The sequence below is a fragment of the Leptodactylus fuscus genome, chromosome 6 (genome assembly GCF_031893055.1).
Source record: "Leptodactylus fuscus isolate aLepFus1 chromosome 6, aLepFus1.hap2, whole genome shotgun sequence".
In the NCBI taxonomy this organism is placed as follows: domain Eukaryota; kingdom Metazoa; phylum Chordata; class Amphibia; order Anura; family Leptodactylidae; genus Leptodactylus; species Leptodactylus fuscus.
The window spans coordinates 84495643-84523182 of NC_134270.1; the positions used below are offsets into that span (position 1 = coordinate 84495643).

Below are 27540 nucleotides of genomic sequence, written 5' to 3' on the forward strand. Positions count from 1 at the left end.
CTGTGGAGCGCTGTACTATGTGGGAGGCCTTTCACTAATTATACCACAGAATATCTGTATTATAGCAGACATGTGATATTATTATAGCCTGTAATAACAATAATATACAGAAGAACTCTAACATGGAGTCATTGCTAGTATGCAAGCTAGAAAGTTTTTTATGACCCAGTAGCCAAAAAAAACAAAAAAACTATGGGAATGCACATGCACCTGATCATACTCCTGCAATTCAAACCTATGCCAGATGCTTAACCATAAAGGATCATACATGAGTTTTTAGAACACCATATTGTGCATATTTTCAAACATTATATGCTATTGTATACATTTGTTTCTTGCACTGTCCATTTCTTACAATGTTTTTTCTACTTGCAGGTTTTATGCAGCTGAGATTGCTATTGGACTCTTTTTTCTCCATAATAAGGGAATCATCTATAGGTATTTATTAAGCCTCACAGATGTGCATGTCTGAACAAATTTAAAAAAGGAAGAAAAAAGTTTAAAGTTGGATACTAGAACAAAGCCATCTTCAAATATATTTGGGGTATTAATAAAATAAAATATAGTAAAAATATTTCTAGTTTTACTGTTTGGACAATGTTATAGTATGATGAAACGTTTGCTTGGAATGAAGAGATTGACTGTGATCCATCACTCTATAAACATGTTTTTCGTTCTCCTTATGCTACCGGCAGCACTGAACACCCCCTTGGCCATTATGCTTGAGAACAGACAGATAAAACTCCCATGGCAAACTGGGCCCGCTCCTTCCATTGGTCTAACCCATTGTCCCCTAGAGTCACAGTTATCAGCTGAAATATAGGTGCACTCTAGGTACAACTGTACCTGCTGGTGAAATCACTGAGTGTCAGCTGAATGTTGTGAGCTCAAAAATTAATTCCAACTGACAAAAACGGTCCGTTTTCTGACAGACACCCATTGACTATCCGTTTAAAAAGACGAATTCGGGTGTCTGCTGTGTAACCATTTGGAATCCTATTTGTACCAAACCGCTTTTTATTTTTAAACGTTTTGGAAGCTGACGGATACAAGGCACAAGTGTGACTGAAGCATCTGCTGCTAGTTCTCAGGAAGAAGAATGACTTTGCTAATAAACAAAGCAAAACTACTGGTACATACAGGATGAATTTTAATGTGTAACATAATAATTTAGACTTACATAGTGTCAACACTTTCAAAATAGGAGGGTAAATGTGACATAGAATAGAAACCCTTTCTACAATACAGACAACTGAAGTGAGAGCCTACTGTGCAAGAGCTTACAATCTAATTAGGGAGCTGTCACACGGAGTTACGGTGTGCTCATTCTGATCGTAAAAACACGTTCAGAATGAGCGCGTAAAAAGCAGCTCCCATTGACTTGAATGGGAGCCGGCATACGTGCGCTCCCCATTGAAATCAATGGGAGGCATTTTTCCCTATGCTTTCAATGTATTTTCTAGTAAATGAGGTAGTACGCTTAAGAGCACATGAGAACATTCATCAGTCATTAATTGTCCGCAGATATGAAATGTATTAGTGTGCATGTAACGTCGGGGTGACTGTTGGATAAAAGGATGAGGTTATTTGTGGGACAAATATGTTACTAGTGGGAACAATTCATATTCTGTACAAAGTACTGCAAATCTCATTCAGAATGGGGTGGAAATAGAAAAACTGTAGTAATACTAATTTCTAATGACAACAAAACCGAATTTATATATTTTGTTGTTTTACTACCTTTAACAAATAAAACTTACAAATATGTTTTTTCTAGCGATTGGCAGGGGCTATAGTTATCATTGGAGAAAAACTGTTTCAATTGAGTTTTGGGGCTTAAGTGCTGTATTTTTTATTCTGCCATAATTGTATTAATTCTTCCTAGCTTATACAACACCTTGCATGTTTATCATCTGGCATGTGATATAAATCATGACGCAGTATACCTAAATGTTACAGTAAACCCCCTATTCAATGATTTTCTGCAGATTATTGTTTCTGTATATTATGTGTCCTTCAGAGGTTTTCTAAAATACCAGCATGTTCTGCTAAAATATCATGGGCCATTTATTTCAAATCCCTGATGATATGTCTGTTCTTTATGCAGAGACTTGAAGCTTGATAATGTCATGCTGGACGCTGAGGGACACATTAAAATCACTGACTTTGGAATGTGTAAGGAGAACATTTTCAGTGGTGCCACTACTCGTACGTTCTGTGGGACTCCAGACTACATCGCTCCAGAGGTAATTCACTTTAGGTCTATGAATCTGTCTGAGCTACTTTAGCTTTATATGGTTATAATGCTTATTCTCCTTGGGTGTATTTTACTAAAAGAAGATACTTTCATGTCATTCCTAGAATAATATACCCTTTATTGAAGAGCAGTAGTGTAGTACATGTATAAAAACAACAGGGAAAACAAGCAATTTGGGTAGGGTTGCATAAGCAAGGCCTGAGATGTCTTGAAGGAAGTCATAGGGGAGAGGTATATACAGGAAAATTGTTGAAGAAATTTCTGTGACTGAATATCAGTTCCATTCAATATAAAAAGGCATGTAGCAACAACATTGATTTCTGTATACTCATTCATATGAATAGGACAGTCACAAACTGTCTGCAAGTAAATTCATCCTAAAGAATTGTCTAGCACACAAATTTTTACTGCAACAAGTATTACTAATTTATAATGTAGTTCAGATCTACACCAGCCTCTGTGAAAAAGCTCAACTATGGGCAAAAAACACTAAAACACAACATTAGAGATGAGCGAACAGTGTTCTATCGAACACATGTTCGATCGGATATCAGGGTGTTCGCCATGTTCGAATCGAATCGAACACCACGTGGTAAAGTGCGCCAAAATTCGATTCCCCTCCCACCTTCCCTGGCGCCTTTTTTGCACCAATAACAGCGCAGGGGAGGTGGGACAGGAACTACGACACTGGGGGCATTGAAAAAAATTGGAAAAAGTCATTGGCTGCCGAAATCAGGTGACCTCCATTTTAGACGAATAGTGGATTTCAAATCCGGGTCATATGAGAATGTGAACTTTGTGACTATGAGACAGGGATAGCTGTACAGGCAGGGATAGCTAGGGATAACCTTTATTTAGGGGGGAATGTTATTAAAAATAACTTTTTGGGGCTCTATCGGGTGTGTAATTGTGATTTTTGTGAGATAAACTTTTTCCCATAGGGATGCATTGGCCAGCGCTGATTGGCCGAATTCCGTACTCTGGCCAATCAGTGCTGGCCAATGCATTCTATTAGCTTGATGAAGCAGAGTGTGCACAAGGGTTCAAGCGCACCCTCGGCTCTGATGTAGCAGAGCCGAGGCTGCACAAGGGTTCAAGCGCACCCTCGGCTCTGATGTAGGAGAGCCGAGGGTGCACTTGAACCCTTGTGCACCCTCAGCTCTGCTACATCAGAGCCGAGGGTGCGCTTGAACCCTTGTGCACACTCTGCTTCATCAAGCTAATAGAATGCATTGGCCAGCGCTGATTGGCCAATGTATTCTATTAGCCTGATGAAGTAGAGCTGAATGTGTGTGCTAAGCACACACATTCAGCTCTACTTCATCGGGCTAATAGAATGCATTGGCCAGCGCTGATTGGCCAGAGTACGGAACTCGACCAATCAGCGCTGGCTCTGCTGGAGGAGGCGGAGTCTAAGATCGCTCCACACCAGTCTCCATTCAGGTCCGACCTTAGACTCCGCCTCCTCCGGCAGAGCCAGCGCTGATTGGCCGAAGGCTGGCCAATGCATTCCTATGCGAATGCAGAGACTTAGCAGTGCTGAGTCAGTTTTGCTCAACTACACATCTGATGCACACTCGGCACTGCTACATCAGATGTAGCAATCTGATGTAGCAGAGCCGAGGGTGCACTAGAACCCCTGTGCAAACTCAGTTCACGCTAATAGAATGCATTGGCCAGCGCTGATTGGCCAATGCATTCTATTAGCCCGATGAAGTAGAGCTGAATGTGTGTGCTAAGCACACACATTCAGCACTGCTTCATCAAGCCAATACAATGCATTAGCCAGTGCTGATTGGCCAGAGTACGGAATTCGGCCAATCAGCGCTGGCTCTGCTGGAGGAGGCGGAGTCTAAGGTCGCTCCACACCAGTCTCCATTCAGGTCCGACCTTAGACTCCGCCTCCTCCGGCAGAGCCAGCGCTGATTGGCCGAAGGCTGGCCAATGCATTCCTATGCGAATGCATACTTAGCAGTGCTGAGTCAGTTTTGCTCAACTACACATCTGATGCACACTCGGCACTGCTACATCAGATGTAGCAATCTGATGTAGCAGAGCCGAGGGTGCACTAGAACCCCTGTGCAAACTCAGTTCACGCTAATAGAATGCATTGGCCAGCGCTGATTGGCCAATGCATTCTATTAGCCCGATGAAGTAGAGCTGAATGTGTGTGCTAAGCACACACATTCAGCACTGCTTCATCAAGCCAATACAATGCATTAGCCAGTGCTGATTGGCCAGAGTACGGAATTCGGCCAATCAGCGCTGGCTCTGCTGGAGGAGGCGGAGTCTAAGGTCGGACCTGAATGGAGACTGGTGTGGAGCGATCTTAGACTCCGCCTCCTCCAGCAGAGCCAGCGCTGATTGGTCGAGTTCCGTACTCTGGCCAATCAGCGCTGGCCAATGCATTCTATTAGCCCGATGAAGTAGAGCTGAATGTGTGTGCTTAGCACACACATTCAGCTCTACTTCATCAGGCTAATAGAATACATTGGCCAATCAGCGCTGGCCAATGCATTCTATTAGCTTGATGAAGCAGAGTGTGCACAAGGGTTCAAGCGCACCCTCGGCTCTGATGTAGCAGAGCTGAGGGTGCACAAGGGTTCAAGTGCACCCTCGGCTCTCCTACATCAGAGCCGAGGGTGCGCTTGAACCCTTGTGCACACTCTGCTTCATCAAGCTAATAGAATGCATTGGCCAGCACTGATTGGCCAGAGTACGGAATTCGGCCAATCAGCGCTGGCCAATGCATTCTATTAGCCCGATGAAGTAGAGCTGAATGTGTGTGCTAAGCACACACATTCAGCACTGCTTCATCACGCCAATACAATGCATTAGCCAGTGCTGATTGGCCAGAGTACGGAATTCGGCCAATCAGCGCTGGCTCTGCTGGAGGAGGCGGAGTCTAAGATCGCTCCACACCAGTCTCCATTCAGGTCCGACCTTAGACTCCGCCTCCTCCAGCAGAGCCAGCGCTGATTGGTCGAGTTCCGTACTCTGGCCAATCAGCGCTGGCCAATGCATTCTATTAGCCCGATGAAGTAGAGCTGAATGTGTGTGCTTAGCACACACATTCAGCTCTACTTCATCGGGCTAATAGAATGCATTGGCCAGCGCTGATTGGCCGAATTCCGTACTCTGGCCAATCAGCACTGGCTAATGCATTGTATTGGCTTGATGAAGCAGTGCTGAATGTGTGTGCTTAGCACACACATTCAGCTCTACTTCATCGGGCTAATAGAATGCATTGGCCAGCGCTGATTGGCCGAATTCCGTACTCTGGCCAATCAGCACTGGCTAATGCATTGTATTGGCTTGATGAAGCAGTGCTGAATGTGTGTGCTTAGCACACACATTCAGCTCTACTTCATCGGGCTAATAGAATGCATTGGCCAATCAGCGCTGGCCAATGCATTCTATTAGCGTGAACTGAGTTTGCACAGGGGTTCTAGTGCACCCTCGGCTCTGCTACATCAGATTGCTACATCTGATGTAGCAGTGCCGAGTGTGCATCAGATGTGTAGTTGAGCAAAACTGACTCAGCACTGCTAAGTCTGCATTCGCATAGGAATGCATTGGCCAGCCTTCGGCCAATCAGCGCTGGCTCTGCCGGAGGAGGCGGAGTCTAAGGTCGGACCTGAATGGAGACTGGTGTGGAGCGACCTTAGACTCCGCCTCCTCCAGCAGAGCCAGCGCTGATTGGCCGAATTCCGTACTCTGGCCAATCAGCACTGGCTAATGCATTGTATTGGCTTGATGAAGCAGTGCTGAATGTGTGTGCTTAGCACACACATTCAGCTCTACTTCATCGGGCTAATAGAATGCATTGGCCAGCGCTGATTGGCCGAATTCCGTACTCTGGCCAATCAGCACTGGCTAATGCATTGTATTGGCTTGATGAAGCAGTGCTGAATGTGTGTGCTTAGCACACACATTCAGCTCTACTTCATCGGGCTAATAGAATGCATTGGCCAATCAGCGCTGGCCAATGCATTCTATTAGCGTGAACTGAGTTTGCACAGGGGTTCTAGTGCACCCTCGGCTCTGCTACATCAGATTGCTACATCTGATGTAGCAGTGCCGAGTGTGCATCAGATGTGTAGTTGAGCAAAACTGACTCAGCACTGCTAAGTCTGCATTCGCATAGGAATGCATTGGCCAGCCTTCGGCCAATCAGCGCTGGCTCTGCCGGAGGAGGCGGAGTCTAAGGTCGGACCTGAATGGAGACTGGTGTGGAGCTATCTTAGACTCCGCCTCCTCCAGCAGAGCCAGCGCTGATTGGTCGAGTTCCGTACTCTGGCCAATCAGCACTGGCCAATGCATTTCTATGGGGAAAAGTTAGCTTGCGAAAATCGCAAACTGACAGGGATTTCCATGAAATAAAGTGACTTTTATGCCCCCAGACATGCTTCCCCTGCTGTCCCAGTGTCATTCCAGGGTGTTGGTATCATTTCCTGGGGTGTCATAGTGGACTTGGTGACCCTCCAGACACGAATTTGGGTTTCCCCCTTAACGAGTTTATGTTCCCCATAGACTATAATGGGGTTCGAAACCCATTCGAACACTCGAACAGTGAGCGGCTGTTCGAATCGAATTTCGAACCTCGAACATTTTAGTGTTCGCTCATCTCTACACAACATAAAAAAAAAACCTTTGAGGACAGTACACAGACCCCCATACCAGACTGCATCCTGGACTACAATACTGTAGATACATGGGGGGATGGACTTGTCAGATCAAGTCCTGAAGCCGTACAGCACCATGGGCAAATCAAGGGTGTGGTATAAAAAAATGGCTTTTCAAGAAGTGGTTATCATGAACCTCCTGAGTAGAGACCAGGAAGGGTGGGAACCCAATAAATCTGGAAGCGAAGCCATACGCATAGTACCAGAACAACACTTTCCAGGAGAAGTTCCCCAAACTACTGAGAAGGGAAAGAATCAAAAGAGGTGCCGAGTCTGCTCAAAGTATGGGATAAGGAAGAACACCATATACCAGTGTGATACGTGACCTGAAAAACCAGGGCTCTGTATGAACGAATGTTTTCACATTTATCATACATCCCTTGATATTAAATATACCCAGATCCACTCCGCACAGCTTATCCCCCTGCCACATGCTTTCTCTTCTCTTTCCCCCATGTGCCCAGGTATCACATAGCAGCCATAAGTGTGGAATTACCATTTCCTGGAGAACACACATTTATGGGGTCTATGTCTCCAGTGACAAATGCTGGGCACAGTATATCAGGCACTGAAATGGCATATATGATTCCAAAACTGCAATTCTCACTGTGCACCAGTTGCTGCACAATAAAATTGTCCTGTCCAGTTTTTGTATGTTCACTGTAACCATGTCCAGAGAAGGTATGCTGGTTGCTTTAGGATTATTATTTTTTTTCTATTTAGTTTTTATTACTCACTCGAGGGAGCTTAGGGTCTTCAGATTCTCACATGAGGGAATCCAATGTATCAATTGCTATTACTTATTGAGAATTCTTATACTGACAGAATCGTTCGGCTCATTATTCGGTCCTGTAATCGGTTCTGTCGTTCTTTTTCTGTAAGGATCATTTTATAAATTAATTTTCTGCCAAACAGATGGAGATTTTTAATGATCTCTAATTTATTCATGGAGTGATGCTAAAATGAAATCCTTTCTTAAGGATAGAAATTTGAGTCCCTCTTAGTGTTTGATGTGACAGGTTAATACGTAAGGGCTGTGAGTTCTCTGACGTCAACATCTTGCATTCATTCTCCTTATATAGTGACTGGGATATCCCCATCTGTGTCTGTCTTGTAAAAATAACTTGAGACAGAGCTAGTTACCAGATTTTGATTACATTAGTGTTTATAGTTGTTATGGCCAGTATCGTTGTTATCTGACTCCAACTGGTCAGTAATGTCAGATTCTGAGATCTCTGACTCAATACCTCCTTTTTGTGATGATAAATCTGGTACCGCTTTTCTGGGCTGTTTGTCCTTATTACTGCCTGTCATATACCTGCTGGATTTTTTAGACCAGTCATATAAACTGCCAATTTATGAACTCTCTGGTCTCTTAGACATTTGTGTTTTTTACTATTTGTAAGCTTTTTTTTAATGTTATCCACATGTTGAAAAATATTTATTTTCTCCTCAAACAGGGGGGGTGTTTTATGTGCATCTAGAGATTTCTTAGTGTCTGTCAGAAACTCATCCAGATTATGTAGTCTTTCATTCTCATCCTCTAACAGAATGCTCATTAATTTATGTGAGGACTCCCACTTTGCGCGCAGTGGGGTCATAGCTAGGAAATAAGGATATCCGCATTCCTTTGAAAATCAAATTCTGTGCCAAATATTGTTCAATAGTGGCCCGAGTCAACCATGCCTTCATACTTTTAGTACTGAGATCTTTAAGTTGTTTGAGCAGATTAGCTATATTTCCGTAAGTAGCTGGATGATTTCAGGATATCTCAGACCCCATGCTAATGACAAGGAGAGTGTTCTGACAATTGTTTGATTGTCTGTGATCCCATAAGATACCCTTGCATTGGCTATTTCCTTTAGTATTAGCTATTACTAAAAGGTCTCAGCAACTCACTATTACAGAACTCGGATGTGATTCCGGGCATTCTCAAGATCCCACCCATGGATGTACTGTCTTGGCTGCTCTCTGCCCCAGAGCTTGAACCTCCTCCATTACCTGACTCCACTTCTGGATGACAGTTGGAAAATTGAAGTCCCCTGTCCAATAAAAGTTTTGATAACGATTTGCGTGGCTCTACCACTTAGCTTCTTGACTCTTAATATTTTAATGGCATTCTTGCTGGCTGGTATAGTTGCAAGCCATATGTTTCTCTACTCTTTACGCCTCTTGACACCCCCGCAGATTGACACCTATCTGGCGACTGGCCCATTCATAATGAGAGATGTTTCTTTGCAACCTCCAATATTTAGGTCATCTGGTCTCGTATTTAGAGACATGTCGTAATTTGCTATATATGTTTTACCTCTCCGCTTTATTTCCCCTTGCTCAGTTATTCCACAGACACTACACTACAATTCTATTACTGCTGTATTTTAACAACGCTCGAACCGTGGCTGAATTGTTACTACATTTAATATACAGGGTCTGAAATCTCCACATAAATGAAGATTAATTTTGCAACAATTGAATCAAGAAGAAAATTCATTGGCACTTCTACATGAAAACCATTTTAAACATAACTTTTTTTTACACCAATAGACAAGTGTTCTCCAATGCATTCCATTGCATTCTTCAATCGCTACCATTCCAACCCTGAAGCCATACTTGTGTAATTAAGTTGCCTATGTGTCTATGAATTGTAAAGTAGGTAATATTTGTTAATGAAAACATTTTATACTAAGTTATAACAAAATAACAAGGAGATACATTCTCAAATTGTTCAATTACTTTTGAGCCTAAAATGTAGTGACTGTAAAAAACAACTATTGAAAAAATTATTCTATTTCCTAAACACGCAATACAATATTTTTGTAAAACTCCTTGAATTAAAGCTGTAAGTCTACTATTCAGTTGTATCTTCATAGCTTGGTTTCACTGGCACACAAAGGCTAAATTATGAAAATTCTGCACAAACATTTGGACCCAAATGACACACTATCTATTACACATTTATGAAACATAAAGGGTGAACATACTGACTCATCTACACCAGTTTTCTGGCATAAGGAACCCTCAGTCTGACATTACAAAAAACATTTTTACACATGTAATGTTCAATTACAGCCACAAGATGGCACATTGTATATGTTATTTACCATGCAACATCTAAGTGTGCAGTCAATACCTAGACATTCTGTAGACTATTTCAAGTACTAAACTATAAGTGTATGTGCTGCTTGCAAAGCTGTACTCTATTTATACCACTTTTTAATATATAAGTGTTATATAATAATAATAATAATAATAACATAATAATAATATTGATTACTGCTTCAATTTACAATCTATTTGCAGTAAAACACTCATCCATACACAATTACTCACCCACAATTTTTATAGTTTAATTTTGGGGAAGGATCTCTGCTGCATTTGATTCAGTCTATTTTATAGAGAACCTGTCTCTACTCCTGACAGGTCAGTTTTAGCAAATATAAGAATGAGCCAATATCCACATTCTTGCTGTAGAATTCATTTTAATTAACTTTCCGAAAATACAAATACATAATGTTTTGATACAATCTCTGCCTTTCAGTATATACTTTTCCCTGCGCCACACATTATGACATCACATCCCAATATGTGCAGTGCACAAGGTCCATTGCAGTCTGAAGTGAGAAGAGAGGAGGTTGCAAGGACGAGCAGGGATCAATAAGTCAATGTAGCAGCCAGGTTCTCCCCGGTTCTGCTTCTGACTTGTAGGCTACAGGTCATAAATTTCCACAACAGAATATCAACATCGACTGAATTCACAGAACCAATGGCTCCCCTTACCCAGAGGCCACTGGACTGTGCAATGTATTGTACAGGATACATTTCTATAGAGAAAAAGAAGACATTCTTCCTAGTGAAGGTGCCCTGCTGCCTACCTGGGGACACAGATCTGACTCCTACTGGATGTTTTATGTCCTACCCTGGTGATGCAATGACTTCTCATGCTGGCCCTTCATATTATCATGGGAACAGAAGCTATGTACTGATGGGATCATCCACACTACCTTTTAGTTAGATGCAGTAGGGCTACTTTTCCTCTCCACTCCTCAGATCAGGCTCCCTCCATGATATGTATCTTGCTGACTGCCTGGACGTTCCCCTCTCTGGTGATGCATTCCCTATCAAACATCACACAAGAGGTGATGTACTGAATCCCCCCCCCTCTCCACATGAAAGGTGGTATGCCTTAATGTCCTCTTAAGTCAAGAGCTACAGTATCCTTTATAATGTGACGTAATTCCTAGAATTGACTCTATCCCTTGTACATACCCCCATCCCCACTTATCTTCACATCGAGTTCTCTTCCCAAAACCAGGAGACTTGACTTGTGGAATGTTTGGTTTTGCCCCCAAACCACTGCTCCCAGGCACATTTTATAATGCTAGATGCCTATTTGAGGACATCTCTCCATTCAAAGTCTTGGCTGCGCATAAATATGTATTTTGTGGGGAATTCGTGCGACATTGGTCTTGTTTTAAAAAAGAAAGATCTCGTGAACTTGCAGTTATCATGTCAGAAATTGCTCCCTTTAAAGCAAGTGTATAAAAACTTGCATGCTTTGTTGGTCCAACAGTTACTCCCCCAAGCCCATAAACACTTACATTTAAACATTAGAGATGAGCGAGTACTGTTCGGATCAGCCGATCCGAACAGCACGCTTGTATAGAAATGAATGGACGTAGCCGGCACGCGGGGTGTTAAGCGGCCGGCCGCCGTCAAAGCGGAAGTACCAGGTGCATCCATTCATGTCTATGGAGTGTGCTGTTCGGATCGGCTGATCCGAACAGTACTCGCTCATCTCTATTAAACATCATAGTTAGGTCAGACTAAATTTCTGATCACTAGAGAGATTATGTCTATTATTAATACAGGAAAAAATGCAGCCACATATTAACTAGATCACTGAGAGAGCAGAGATCCCAAAATTTAGTGCCACATGCCTCCTCTGGAGCAGGCCCCAAGTCCACATACCCACATTGTGTCTGAGTTTGCTAGATATTACCAAGATTTATATCATCTCCTTTCAGACCCTGTGCACTCGACCTCCATACATTTGCTGGAGGTCCATCCAGTATTATCTAAGGGTTTCTAAAATGCCCACATTGACCACAGAGGAGATGTCAACCTTAGAAAGACCTACCTTTGGGGAGGAGTTAGCCCTGGCTTTTCTAACAATGCAATCATACAAGGACCTGACCCTAATGGCTGACCAGCCTCATATTATAAAAAATATTCTGCAGTTTTAATGGCCATATGGTGCTTGCATTAAAAACTCTTTGACTGGAGGTGCCCCGCTTAGCTCACACAGGTCCAGGGCCCACAACTGTGATACATAAGCAGTGCAAAGAGCCCATGTTATTAGCCAATGTGTTCATTAACTGTCAACATCAAATTATTTGCGTCATTAGAAGTCCTCACAAAACATCTAGCTCCTTAGTCTGTTTCAGTTAGTATTTAAGTAAAACAGACATGGATTTTTGTATGTCAGGATGGTGGACTTACATAAAAGTGAGCAATAGTCGCAGTGCAACACCTTCAGACCATGTACTCAGACAATTAATCTTACCCACGGTAACAGTATATATGGACACAACACCATATTAAAGGGCAAAATCAAATTCAAGCCAAGTAGCCACTCCTACAGGAACAAGAGATTCTAGCAAGCAGGGAACACATACCTATGTATTTGGTAAAGATTTTCATTCATTATCAAAGTGCACTGAATGACTAAAGCTTCTAAGGTAGGTTTTCAAACTCAATTTACGCGGGGGCCGCTGGAGGTAGAGTGAGGGTGGGCCGCATCAGGTTTTCCACAAGCTATGCGCGCCACAGCAAATCTAGCTACCCCAATTTTATGATGTCTCTGCCCATTCTTATTCATTTTTCATGTGCCCCCACACAGTATAATCCTCCTACAGTCAGCCATACACTATATGTTCCCACATTATAATGTTCCCTTCCAACTGTCCCACAGTATTAAGTCCCTCTCCTGGAGCCCCAGTTTAAACTGGGGGAAACTAGAGGGGGCATGAAACTGGGGCAGCTGAAGGGGGACATAAAACAGTGGGGGTAGTTGGAGGGGACAATAAATTAATGACAGCTGAAGTGGGACATTAAACTGGAGGCAACTAGAGGAGGAAATTAAACTCGGGACGCTAGAAGCAGACATTAAACCGTAGGGGTAGCTGGACGGTGACAATAAACTGGGGACAAATAGAGCCGGGCAGGTCCCCCTCCAGTTACTCCCACGGTTTAATTCCCCCTCTAGTTGTCCCCAGTTTAAGTGCCCCCCTTCATCTACCCCCAGTTTCATCTCCCCCCACCATTTCTCCCCCAGTTTGATATCCCCTTTCATTTTCCCCATTTTATATCCCCCCCTCCATCTGTCCCCAGTTTCATGTGCCCTTTCCATCTGCTCCAATTTCATATCCCTCCTTCATCTGCCCCCATTTTCATGCTCCCTCTCATCTCTGCCTCCAGTTTCATGTTTCCCTTCCATCTTTGGCCCCAGTTTCATGTCCCCCCTCCATCTCTGCCCCTAGGTTACTCACACACACTCCACTCTGCATCTCACATTCCTCTCAGTACTACATCACATTCCTCTCAGTACTACATCTCTTCATCTTCTGGCCGACACACTAAGACACGCCTCCCTAGTCACGTGATGTCTGACGTCACACACAGGTCCTTGAGTTTTAAACTTCAGTGGTACTAGCTTTCCACCGATCACCCATCACTTTCTATTGCTGTTATAAGAGCAGGGGAGTGATCGGAGGAAAGTTTAAGTAAAACACTAAAGGGACATACTGGGACATGCAGGGAGCTGCGCGGGGGCCACAAACTATCGTCCCGAGGGCCGCAGTTGGCCCGTGGGCCGCAAGTTTGAGACCCCTGTCCTAAGGTGATACTGTATAACAGACTGTCCAGCTTCTTTCAAAACATGTACCTGCACATTCCTTTCTGCCAGGAAAGTTTGTGTCCTCTTAAAGAATTTCAGTTTTGTTTGTTTTTTTGCATGTTATTTCCTCCGTAAAAAGAAGGGCCGGAGAGAGAAACAAATACTGTCTCAGTTTAATACAGTCCAAATGTAGACTAGATATTTTATACTGTGCCCGATTTTTCAAAGTGTCCAATGCTGTTTGAAAATCGGTGTACTCTTAGACTGTCTAGTCTGACTTTACATCACTTAATTTCAAGAAAGAAATACAGGAAGACTTCAGTAGTTACATTACTATGGCAGGCCTGGGATCCTTCAGAAGGGTCTTGGCTGCCATGGTAATAGGACAGCTCCTGTCATCATCCTGTTACCAGTTGAACGAGACATCTCTAAGTGGCTTAATGCCCGAGGTTAGAGTTATCTGGGCAATGCTGCTAGGTCTCTACTGCAGACAAAGACAACATAATTGGTTCCGTGCATCAGGATGTGCAAAGGGTTCAAGGGGATTTTCATGAAAGTAATTTTTTGTATTTCCTCAGGTTATGCCATAAGTGTCTGATGAATGTGTGTAAAGTGAATCCCCCAGCCTCCATGCCCCAGCATTGAACTCATTGAGAACTCGCTGAGTAGTCTGTCCTCGATGTTCGTTGTTTCCATAGCATATTCACTCAGCTAAGGGCGGTTCATACCTACGTCTTTGCAGGTTCATACCTACGTCTTTGCAGGTTCATACCTACGTCTTTGCAGGTTCATACCTACATCTTTGCAGGTTTCCGTCTTCTGCCCGAGAAACTAGACAGGAGATGGAAATCGGCAGTCAGTTTTGAAACCCATTCACTTGAATGGGTTTGCATAATGACCGCCTGTGAGCATCTTCTGGTCTCCATGGCGAAACCAATTTTTTTTTCATCTGGACACAAAGTCGGACATGCAGAACTTTGTGTCTGGTTAAAAAAAAAAAAACGGTTGTGACCAGAAGACGCTCACGTGCGGACACTAACTGCCGGGTTTCTGTCTCCTGTCAAGTTTCTTGGGCAGAAGACAGAAACCCTCAAAGCAGAGACCAAGGCGAGACCCGTCCTAAGACAGTTACACGGTTTTCATAGGCCCAACCACTTAGTGCAGTATTCTTAGGAGGTTTGCGGTAGGGTAAAAAAGGACAGAGACTGTGGAGTTCATTTTCCATAGGTTCAGGCCCTGTATCTATTAGAAATGTATGGCATATACTGGGATGTCCTATGAGTATTATTTATGGGAATACCCTTTAACCCCTTCCCGACATGCCCGGGAGCCGGGCGGCCGCCATAGCCGCCGGGTGTCTACTGCTTTAAGCAGTAGACAACCGGCTCTGATGCCTCCGATCAGTCCCCGGATCAATCGGAGGCATTAACCCCTCCGGCGCCACGGTCAAAGGCGCTGGAGGCGCCATTTTCCCAGCGGCGCATGGGCGCCACCATTTTGCCCGGGATCGCCGGCTCCTGGAGCATGCTCCAGGGCCGACATCACGTTGGCATGACAGCCAGGAGCCTTTACAAGGCTCCCAGGCTTGTCTGCAAATTCTCTCTTTTGCAGGCTGGTCTATGCAGCCTGCAAAAGAAAGGATGATTTTTTGCAATGCATTGCAATGCATTAGCGTTGTAATACATTGCATTAGTGATCAGACCCCCTGGGGTTCAACACCCTTAGGGGGTCTAATAAATGCAAAAAAAAAATGTAAAAAAAAAAAGTAAAAAAAAATATAAAAAAAAATAAAAAGTATTAAAAATTCAAATCACCCCTCTTTCCCTAGAACACATATAAAAGTAGTTAAAAACTGTGAAACACATACATGTTAGGTATCCCCGCATCCGAAATTGCCCACTCTACAAATCTATAAAAATATTTTTCCTGTTCGGTAAACGCCGTAGCGAAAAAAATAGTCAAAAGTGCCAAACCGCCTTTTTTTCACTGTTTTGATTCTGATAAAAATTTGAATAAAAAGTGATCAAAGCAATAACATTTCCCGAAAATGGTAGAACTAAAAAGTACACCCAGCCACCCAAAAAACAACGCCCCATGCATCCCCGTACACTGACGTATAAAAAAGTTACGGCTGTCGGAATATGGCGACTTTTATAAAAAAAATTTTTTAACACAGTTTTGGATTTTTTTTAAGGGGTCAAAATGTAAATAAAACCATACAAATTTGGTATCCCTGGAACCGTACCGAAACACAGAATACAGGGGACATGTCATTTTGGTTGCACAGTGAACGCCGTAAAACCAAAGCCCGTAAGAAAGTCGCAGAAATGCATTTTTTCTTCAAATCCACCCCATTCTGAATTTTTTTCCTGCTTCCCAGTATATTATATAGAATAAATAATGGTGGCATCATGAAGAAAAATTTGTCTCGCAAAAATTAAGACCTCATATGGCTCTGGGAGCGGAGAAATAAAAAAGTTATGGGGTTTAGAAGGAGGGGAGTCAAAAACGAAAATCAAAAAATGCCATTGGCGGGAAAGGGTTAATAATTTATTTGTCCTTCTGTCCAGTTTAGTACAATTCTCTGGAAGCCTTCTTTTCTTTTACTATGCTACTTCTCTTGGCAGTCTTTTTCTCCATTTAATTTTGATAATTTGCCTGACACATAGGTTAGTTGCCTTTAAGATTGCCCCTTTTAATAGTGTTCACTGGGCGTGCATTCCTGCTGTCCGTTTACGTCTTTTCAATTCCTTCCTTCTAAAATATAACACTTTTGTAATAGTGTAGGAATGTTCCTGGTCTTTTTATAAATCAAACCATAAATATTGGTCTTCACAGGACCTCAAATCAGATTCTTTCACAAACAAAGTGGCACTTGGTTCCTTTGGGTTGCTAGGTGGTGTCCTTGCTTTCCTACCTCAGTGTTGCTGTGCTGTAACCAGTTAACCCACTACAGAGGTGCTTTGGGAGCGCTGGGGTGATGCAGCAAATAAGTCTCTAAACTTGGCAGCTTTTGTAGAGAGAGCCTCCCAGCAATTTAGTATATTCATAAAACATTCTAACAGGGGCCTGAGTTAGTCGTTCCTGACCCCTTACTACTTTTTAGTTAGGTTCTGACTGCTGAAACCCCCCCGGGACAGTTTTACTCCTGTTCATAATGTAGTGATGGATGCAGAACATTTGCCTTCACTCATATTCCACTTCAATGGAAATAGTACAGCACTTACCTATCTTTGGTGCTCCCACTGAAATGAATGGTGCAGAGGGTGCAATCGCCATTCGCTGCTACATTCTGAATGGGAGTAAAATTTCCAGTGGTCAGACCCCTCCTTTCAGCAGTCTATCCTTTATCTTAGGATAGGAGATAAATAATTTTTGTGATATAACCTTTTTATAACCTCATTTTCTTGTGTGCAAGATCTGTCTTTGAGGAGAAATTTAACAGCAACGACTTGTTCACTTATCACTCTTTAAGAATCCTGCACCCCGCAGCTTGGGTATTGTAGTTAGTTTTTGGAACTTTGAATTTTAAAAAAAAAGCTCACTTTAGGTGAAGTAAAAGAGAAACTAGATGGACAGAGACCAAGACTTAAGCGGGGCAACACGTTTCTGTATGGTTTTTCAATCTATTTGAAGATTTACATGGCTTACTGTGAGTTGTGTCCATTTATCACGGTCACCTGGTTATTTCATCCTGCATCACACCATCAAGGGCACCCCAGCCATCATCAAGCAGGAGACAATATCATATCCACAACAACATCGACACTGCAGGTTCCTTCATCACTGTACCAGACCTGAGAAGTACCATATGTTTCGAAGAGACCACCCCAGCTACTGTGACCAAGCCAACAGAGGACAAATACCCTTATCCTATTATCATTCCACACTGGGATTCTGCAGAAGTATGATCTGAGGGTTGTATATAGCGGGGTGTTTGTCTGGGATCTGTGTATGGGTTTGTCTTGCCTGGCATCAATATACAAGGAGACTTCGATCAAGGATGTGTAAAAAGGGGATTCTGTCCCAAGGTCTATATCTTTATTTAGAGGGTTTGGTGTGTTATCTGTATTTGTTTAGAGACTGTGTGGACTGTATTTATATAAGTTCTGGGTGTGCTAAAGGGGGTCATATGTTATATTTGTGATTTACATTAAATCTTGTAGCTTGAGGGAAGAATAGTGCATAAAGAAAAAATTGCCCCCTTCTTTGGAATCTGTATGATGTCTCTTCAGTAAAGTTTATTATGCTTACTTAAGTTAAGATGTATGTAGTATAACCTTATTTTTTCAAGTAGAATACTGTTTTAGTCATTATTTTATTCTTTGAGCTTAAACCGTATAGCAAAGTGATATGGTTCCTATGTATATATATATAAAAAACAAAAAAACTTTGCAAGTCTTCAGTAGGTGATACCTTTTTTAATGGCTAACTCATAATGATGACAGAATATAACGTTTCGAAGCTTCCTCTGAGCTTCTTCTTCAGATATAACTAAAAACACCTTCTAGAGGCTGCATATTTATAACTGGACACAGGGGTAGGATTACAGGAGGGAGGGGGGAAGAGGCTTATTACTATATACTTATAAAAACAATCAATTGCCAGATCCCAGGTTCTTATCTTAATGGCTGTCTTAATGATTTGTATAAAAAGACATAAACCCACTGATCTTCCCGTGCCAAATCATTTTTGCCAGGAAGATCATAACATCATCAATGACATGAAAATCTTGATCTTAAAAGGGAACTTTAAATCAAGGAAACAGCGACTGATTTATGAGTACAAGGCCATGCCCTATTCCAGACGTTGGACAATGGAATGAACATCTCACGTGGGTTTATGTCTTTTTATACAAATCATTAAGACAGCCATTAAGATAAGAACCTGGGATCTGGCAATTGATTGTTTTTATAAGTATATAGTAATAAGCCTCTTCCCCCCTCCCTCCTGTAATCCTACCCCTGTGTCCAGTTATAAATATGCAGCCTCTAGAAGGTGTTTTTAGTTATATCTGAAGAAGAAGCTCAGAGGAAGCTTCGAAACGTTATATTCTGTCATCATTATGAGTTAGCCATTAAAAAAGGTATCATCTACTGAAGACTTGCAAAGTTTTTTTGTTTTTTTATATTTTATAACCACTGGCTAACACGGTACCAAAACAAACATTTTCCTTTTACTTTATGTATATATAGTAAGCCAAAGACTACTGCACAGTGTAATAGATCCGTAAATAGGTTTTGCCTGTTACAGGTAACAAAGACTTGGAAATAAAGCTACTGTATAAATTTTCATGCTACTATAAAAATCCGTTTTGTAATACAAATGGTTTTGAAGCCAAAGGGTATTTTAGACCATTCGTGTATCTTGTTTTGGGAGATGATGAAGCCTTTTGTACTTGGAATACCGGAGGCAGGAGGAAGCCACCGGGGAGTTTCATTAGCACAGGATATGTAAAACAAAAGCTATAGCCTATTTCACTTTGTTTCTCCTTTGCTCCTCTAACTTGTACTTGTCATGTTCTATCTGAATAACTAGCATGCATATTATCCGACAAGAGAAATTTCTGCTGAAATTCCAATTGAAGACAGCAGATGGCATAAAAAAATTAGAATTGCAATGTATTAACCACACCTAGTCAGAGATGGCATGCTGTTACATTTCTAGCATCATTAATTATGTAACATTAAACACATGAGAGCCATTCTGTAATATATAGTAACACAGTTTTGATGGCATAAAAAAGAAATATGTCCATTGAGTTCAACCAGGAAATGGGAAAAGTCATTACATTGTATGAATTTTCATAAGCATCAATGCTTTTTTTCTCTAAAAATGCATCTAATCCTTTTTTCTTATATTCAAATATCTTTGTAATGGTTTTATAGGTCAATAAGATAATGAGTACAAACAGTGCATCAAGTACAGGTTACATTGATATCCAGTAGAAATAAAGAACAAAGTACAAGGAATTATCAAGGTGTAAAACGTAATTTTGAAAGTTGAGTTTGAACACTTAAACAGAGTTGAACAGTAACTATTAAATTATGATTAGAGATGAGCGAACAGTGAAATGTTCGAAGTTCGATTCGAGTAGCCGCTCAATACTCGACTGTTTGATCGAACATCGAACCCCATTATAGTCTATGGGGAATAAATACTCGTTTAGGGGGAAACCACTATTCGACTCAGGAGGGTCACCAAGTCCACTATGACACCCCAGGAAATGATGCCAACACCCTGGAATGCAACTGGGACAGCAGGGGAAGCATGCCTGGGGGCATCTAACATGCCCAAGTCACTGTATTATGTTGGGATCCCTGTCCGCTTGCGACACACAGCAGTCTCCATTCTGGTCCGATCTTAGACTCCGCCTCCTCACAGACGAGCCTCCGGCAGAACCAGCGTTGATTGGCCGAATGCTGTACTCTGTATGGCATTCGGCCAATCAACGCTGGTCAATGCATTCCTATGGGAAAAAGTCAGCTCGCGCATATCGCAAGCTGACAGGGATTCCGACCAGATAGAGCCCCAAAGAGCTGTGTGAGTGACATTCCCACCTAAATAAAGGTAATCCCTAGCTAACCCTGCCAGTACATCTATCCCTGTCTCACTGTCACATAGTTCACAGTCTCAATAAGTCCAGATAGAATCCAGATAGAACCAGATATTAAATCCACTGTTCGTATAAATTGGAGGTCACTTGAATTACCCAGCCAATTACTTTTTCTGATTTTTTTTTTCCGATGCCTCCGTTGTTGTAGTTCCTGTCCCATCTCCCCTGCGCAGTTATTGGTGCAAAAAAAGTGCCAGGGAAGGTGGGAGGGGAATCAAATTTTTAGTGAGTTTGCCCCCGGTGTTCAACTCGAATCGAACATCTCGAACAGCCTGATATCCGATTGAACATGTACTCGATCGAACGCTGTTCGCTCATCTCTAATTATGATTCTCAATTTAAAGTAGAAGTCATAAGGGTTATCAACAGGGTGAATGCCTTACCAATGAGGGCCATATCAGCCAATTGAAAAAACCCACAAATGTTTCCATTTTTTATCTTTAGTAAAGGAGTATGAAGGGCCCAAATAGATTTGTATTTAACCCCCGCCTCCCTGGTCAGTGTTTAAAGAGCTAGGAAGAAGGCAGGGCTTGTGGCTTAGGAGAGTGACGTCTCCCCTTCCACTTCCCGCCCACACTCTCCTAACTCGCCCATACTCTCCTAACCTGGGAGGCAGGGGGCAGCGAGGCGAAGAAGAACGAGAGCACCGGGCACCGGACCGGCCATCACTGCAGGTAAGTGGACACCAGGGGGGGACTAAGTAGCCAGAGGATTAAAAATAATCCTCTGGCTACTTAGTGATTAAAGAAAATCACTACACAGCGTGGATTCTAACAATTAAATCAATCAATTGTTAGATTCCATATATTCCATGTTTGATTGTTTTTAAAATCCGATCTCCGATTAGTAATTGGAATTGGGATCGAGATCGGGTTCGAATGAAAAATGATCGGAAATTGGATTTCAAAATCGATCCTGAAAAGTCAAGATCAGCTCAACCCTACCAGTGGGTATGAAATATAAAAAACAAAAAACTTGAGAGTCTTCAGTAGATGATACCTTTTTTAATGGCTAACTCATAATGATGACAGAATATAAAGTTTCGAAGCTCTTTGGCCTCTTCTTCAGATATAAGTAAGAACAATTTCTGAAGGCTGCATATTTATGTACAACAGGACACATAGGGAAAGGATTTCAGGAGGGAGGGGGATGAGGAGAAGAGGCTAATTAGTATCAACATGTAAATAATTCACAGGTCCCAGGTTCTTATCTTTATGGCTGTCTTAGTTCAGTAAACAAATAAGGGACAAATTAGCTATTGTGCAGAATATACAATTATAGGCCATTCCTCAATACAGTTGTGTCAAAAAATGAAGAATTCTTAGACCCCAATCTCTACAGTTACCAGTTATTCTCACTCTTATTTTAAAGGTGTTTATTAGTGGGGAAACAAATAATGGACATATTTACCATTTTATTCCCGGGATAAAATTACAGGTAATTTCTCAGTATGTCAGACATATAGGCGACAGGCCATGTACAGGGAAGGGCCACAGGGCTAAATGTTTCTGACACAGGTACAGTTGGCAGCAAAGTATGGAGGTGTGGCAGCAGGGATCACTTCCAGAGGCTTGAGCTCCTAGTATCAAGTCGCAGTTGTGTCTTGACCAGAGACTCAACAGTTGAAGACTGGTTAACTCAGTCATCCACTTCATCCCAAGCAGAGAGTTTAACACCCCAGCAGAGAGTTGGTAGGTTCGTCAGACACAACCCTTAGTTGGCATGGCCAAGGAGCAGGCCCTGTGCCCTCAGGTGTCCTGAACCTGCCTCTGTCCTTTTATGTTCCCTCAACTAGAGAATAACTCTATGCTATGGGCTCAGATCCACTATACTGTAAAGATGAGCTACTACTGGACAGTCAGCAACATGTGCCCAGCCAAGATCTGGAGGAGACATTTGGCGATCCCCCGAGAGTAGTAATGAGGAGAGAGGTGTAGGAGCTGGTGTTGTGAGCGGTCAGGCTCCTAGCTTAGAGACCGTTGAGGAGGACATCAGTTACCTGCGGACATTATTGGATGACGTTGCAGCTGATCGCAATTGGAATGACTACTGGCTCTCCACAATGTTAGACCCTCGCTACCAGAGAGTAACCTCATAAGGTTACTGCAACCTCCACATTCTGCCACTCAGTCACTGTATGGCCAATGTACATTGCCAAGCACACCCTTACTGCAAGGCACAGTGTTCTACACTACTATATAGGATCTCTGCAGCCAGGAAATCACTGTTTTTTAATGGTATTCATCACAAATCAATTCAGAAAGAATCAAATCTTTCTTGGGAAATCCGGAGAAGCGTCCAAATTGAATTTTCCAAAACTTCCAAAATTAAAAAGTTTGATGCTAACATAAAGAAGAGATATCGTAAAATATATTTATGAAGTAATTTGAAAGGGATGCCATTTCAAAGTTTCAAAACTGCATTTTTGTTTCAAATTTTCATCAAATTTTCTAATTTTTCATAACTATACACAAAAAATCTAGACCAGAATTTACAACTTACACAAAGTAATTGTGTCACAAAAAAACAATCTCAGAATCTCTTTGATAAGTTAAAGCATCTCAAAGTTATTGTCACATAAAGTGACAAATCAAATTTGAAAAATGAGGCCTGGTCCTTAAAGTAGTCTTAGGTTGTGTCCTTAAGGGGTTAAAGCTCTCTAGCTATCACTACATACTGACAGATATGCTTCTACAGTAGAAGTGAAATATAATGAATTACTGTAGGCATATGTGCTCAGACCCACACACTCTCCCGAACACTGTAGGTGTCCTATTCATATTTTGTTTTATAATGATGTCAAACTGAGGTGCAGAGAAAAGTGTTTTCTTTGTCTTATATAGCATTATTTTATTTAAATGAGCTTCACTATTTATGATATATTTCATGCAATATAAATAGTAGATTAATATAACAAATGTATATCATAAAAGAGGTACATTATTGTTAAAGATTGAATTTACATACCAATGAGATTTTGTTAGGTTTAGTATTTTGATCTAATACAAACTGCTATACATACAGTAGTTTGACTTCGTACCATTTAACTAAATACAATTCATAAAGTGCTTTAGTAATAAAATAAGACGTTAAAGGACAAAATAGAAAGCAGATGCATTATTGCAGTCTTTCCTCTTATTGATAGTAAATAAGTTCTATGTTTATGATTAATTATGGGAATTCATAATACAATGGGCTCTTCTACATTATATAGATTGCTAATAAAACCCTGGAAGAATCTAATTACTTGTTCTTTATGATTGTATATGGAGTTGCTGAAGTGGAGCTGATAAAATTTTTGCTTACATTAAGAATGCCTAGCAATGTGATCTTCCATATTATTACTGTGTTCTGCTTATATAGACATGCAAAATATATTCCACCGGATATCACATTGCATGGAAAATATGGACTAGGTTAAAAATGATTTAGAAGAGGCTTAGATTGGTGTCTCTGAACACTAAGGGTATGTTCACACAGAGTTGCATCAGGAATCAGGGAACTTTTTTTGACACTTTTTTTTTTTACATGATGCATTTTTCGTCACGGTTTTTGCTGTAGTTTTTTTTGCTCCAGCTCATAATATGGACCTGGAAATTTCTCTTTAAAAAAGCCCTAGAGGTTTTTACTAAAACCGCGTCCGAAACCACATAAAAAAAAAGTGTCACTTTTTTTCTGCCTCCCATAGACTTCAATGGTTTTTTCCCCTAGCTGAAAAGATTTTCAGGTGGATTCCAAATCAAAACCCATCTGCAATAAAGTCAGTGTGAATACACCCTAGCCTGTCACTGGCCACAGCAGTGATCCATCTCAGCCAGTGATTGACTAAGTAGTTATAATCTAGTTGTAGAAGTAGAGATTGTTGGTGGACTCAAACAGGACTGGGATGTGATATATATATATATATATATATATATATATATATATATATATATATATATATATATATATATACTGTATATATATGTATATATAGTCTGAGCCTGTTCTATAGACTAGACAACCCTTTTTAAAACATTTGATGAAATGGTTGCCTTTTACGGCATTGCATGAATCTAAAGAGCATAGAGATTTGGAATTCTACAATAAAAATTGTATTTCATGGCACAACAAATGATGTTATTGACAATATGAAGTCTTCCAGAAGGAAAATATTTTTGTAGAATTAGGATAAATGGTAAATTAGTAAAGTATAGAGCACAACTTTTCCCAAGATATATTATTCACTAGTAAAATAAGATCCAGACCTTTACGAAGAACTGTAGAACAGAAAAAAAAAGAAGAAACAGCGTCAAGTACTATATAGATAGCATAGTACCATTAAAGGGATTCTATCATTAGATTCAGGCGAATTTGCCTATTGATATGTTGCAATATCCTTTCGAAAGGGCATTCTAGCCCTACCTTTCTTTATCTTTTATCCAATGCTGTTTTTGAAATACAGACTTTATTCTTATATGCTAATTCTGTGCAGGGAGCACAGGCGTTTCGTTATGCCTTATGCTCCGAGTACAGCACCGTCATATCCAGTATCCCGATTCCTCTGGCCTCTACATGCCCCTTCATGTGTATATCCTTCTCTTTTTATTCTTCGCTACGTTAGCAGCAGCATTGTTCACTACAACGCATGAGTAGCCAATCAGCATGTTGGCTTCCAGGTTAGGGTAAAGTAGTTTCCATATAACAGTTCTTAGGCAGAGTTCTTAGGATAGGATTTTAGGTTGAGCACATGTTTTTATATCAATATAAATCCACATATGGGTATGGGGGCACTCGTCCACATTAGGGAGAGTGTTTGCCTACATAGGCAGTACGGAGACTTACAAGTCATTCCTGCTCTGCTAGGGATTATGGGTAAAAAATATGCAAATCTATTCTCCTGGATGGAATTTAGCAATTAAATCCACATTATGATTAAAAGACTTTATAACTGAGTCGTTCATGATGTTAAGGATGCTGCCCTCTATAGGGTGGTGTACAGAGTGCACTCTGTTCTCCTAATTCCATCCAGGAGAATAGATTTGCATATTTTTCCCTGTGTGGTATTGTGTGAAGAGGCGCGTATCTAATCCTCCAGTAAGTGAAACTGTGTTCAGATGCATGTATCTAATGACTCTGGCGTGTGGTACTGTGTGCAGATGCGTGTATCTAATACTCTGGCATGTGGAACTGTGTTCTGAGACGCGTATCTACTTCTCTGGCTTGTGGTACTGTGTGCAGAGGCCTGTATCTAATCCTCCAAAGTCTGGTACTGTGTTCAGATGCACGTATCTAATCCTCCCCTGTGTGGTATTGTGTTAAGAGGCACGTATCTAATCCTACAGCATGTGGTACTGTATGCAGACGTGTGTATCTAATCCTATGGCGTGTTCAACTGTGTGAAGATGCGTGTATTTATTCCTCTGTGTGCAGACCTGCTTATCCAATCCTCTGGCATGTGGTATTGTGTGCAGACCTGCTTATCCAATCCCCCGGCGTATGGTACTGTGTGCAGACGCGCGTATCTAATCCTCCAGCGTGTGAAACTGTGTGCAGACGCACATATCTAATACTACGGTATGTGGTACAGTGTGCAGACGTGCGTTTCTAATCCTACGGCGTATGGAACTGTGTGCAGATGTGCATATCCAACCCTCTGGCATGTGGTACCGTGTGCAGATGCGCACATCTAATCCTTCCCCGTGTGATACTGTGTGTAGAAACGTGTATCTAATCCTCTGGCTGTGGTACTATGTGAAGACATGCGTATCTAATCCTCCAGCATTTTGAACTGTGTGCAGATGTGCGTATCTAATCCTCCCCCGTGTGATACTTAGAGCAGACACACGTATCTAATCCTTCAGCGTGTGTAACTGTGTGCAGACACGCACATCTAACCCTCGGTCATGTGGTACTGTGTGCAGATGTACGTATCTAATCCTCCCCTGTGTGGTATTGTGTGAAGAGGCGCGTATCTAACCCTACGGCATGTGGAACTGTGTGTAGACGTGGATATCTAATCCTACGACATGTGGTACTGTGTGCAGACGCGCGTATGTAATCCTACGGAATTTGGTACTGTGTGCAGACGCGCTTATCTAATACTCTGGTGTGTGGTACTGTGTGCAGATGCGCGTATTTAATCCTCCCCTGTGTGGTATTGTGTGAAGAGGCGCGTATCTAATCCTACGGCGTGTGGAACTGTGTGTAGACGCACGTATCTAATCCTACGGCATGTGGTACTGTGTGCAGACACACGTATCTAATCCTATGGAATGTGGTACTGTGTGTAGATGCGCGTATCTAATCCTACAGCATGTGGTACTGTGTGCAGACGTGTGTATCTAATCCTATGGCGTGTACAACTGTGTGAAGACATGTGTATCTAATCCTCCCCTGTGTGGTATTGTGTGAAGAGGCGCGTATCTAATCCTACGGCGTGTGGAACTGTGTGTAGACGCGCGTATCTAATCCTCCCCAGTGTGGTACTGTGTGCTGAGGCGCGTATCTAATTCTCTGGCTTGTGGTACTATGTGCAGAGGCATGTATCTAATCCTCCAAAGTGTGACACTGTGTGCACACACACGTATCTAATCCTCCCCTGTATGGTATTGTGTGAAGAGGTGCGTATCTAATCCTTCGGCGTGTGGAACTATGTGTAGACGCGCGTATCTAATCCTACTGCATGTGGTACTGTGTGCAGACACGTGTATCTAATCCTATGGCGTGTACAACTGTGTGCAGACATGCGTATCTAATCCTCTGGAGTGTGGAACTGTGTGTAGACGTGTGTATCTACTCCTAACGCATGTGGAACCGTGTACAGACGCACGTATAAAATCCTTCAGTGTATGGAACTGTGTGCAGAAGTGCGTATTTAATCCTCTGGTGTGTGGGACTGTGTGCATACCCGTGTATCTAATTCTACGGCATGTGGTACTGTGTGCAGACGCGTGTATCTAATGCTATGGCGTGTACAACTATGTGAAGACACGTGTATCTAATCCTCCCCTGTGTAGTATTGTGTGAAGAGGCGCGTATCTAATCCTACGGCATGTGGAACTGTGTGTAGACGCGCGTATCCAATCCCCCGGCATGTGTTCCTGTG

The 27540-nt window shown here is 41.9% G+C and overlaps 1 protein-coding gene across 1 annotated transcript in view; it reads left to right on the forward strand.

Annotated features, from left to right (window-relative positions):
* The window catches only part of PRKCG (protein kinase C gamma), a 448854-nt gene that overhangs the window by 411138 nt on the left and 10176 nt on the right, over positions 1–27540 (forward strand). Inside the window, exons 13-14 of the mRNA XM_075276786.1 lie at positions 376–438; positions 2108–2246. Coding sequence (XP_075132887.1) covers positions 376–438; positions 2108–2246 — 202 coding nt within the window. The remainder of the gene's footprint in view (positions 1–375; positions 439–2107; positions 2247–27540) is intronic.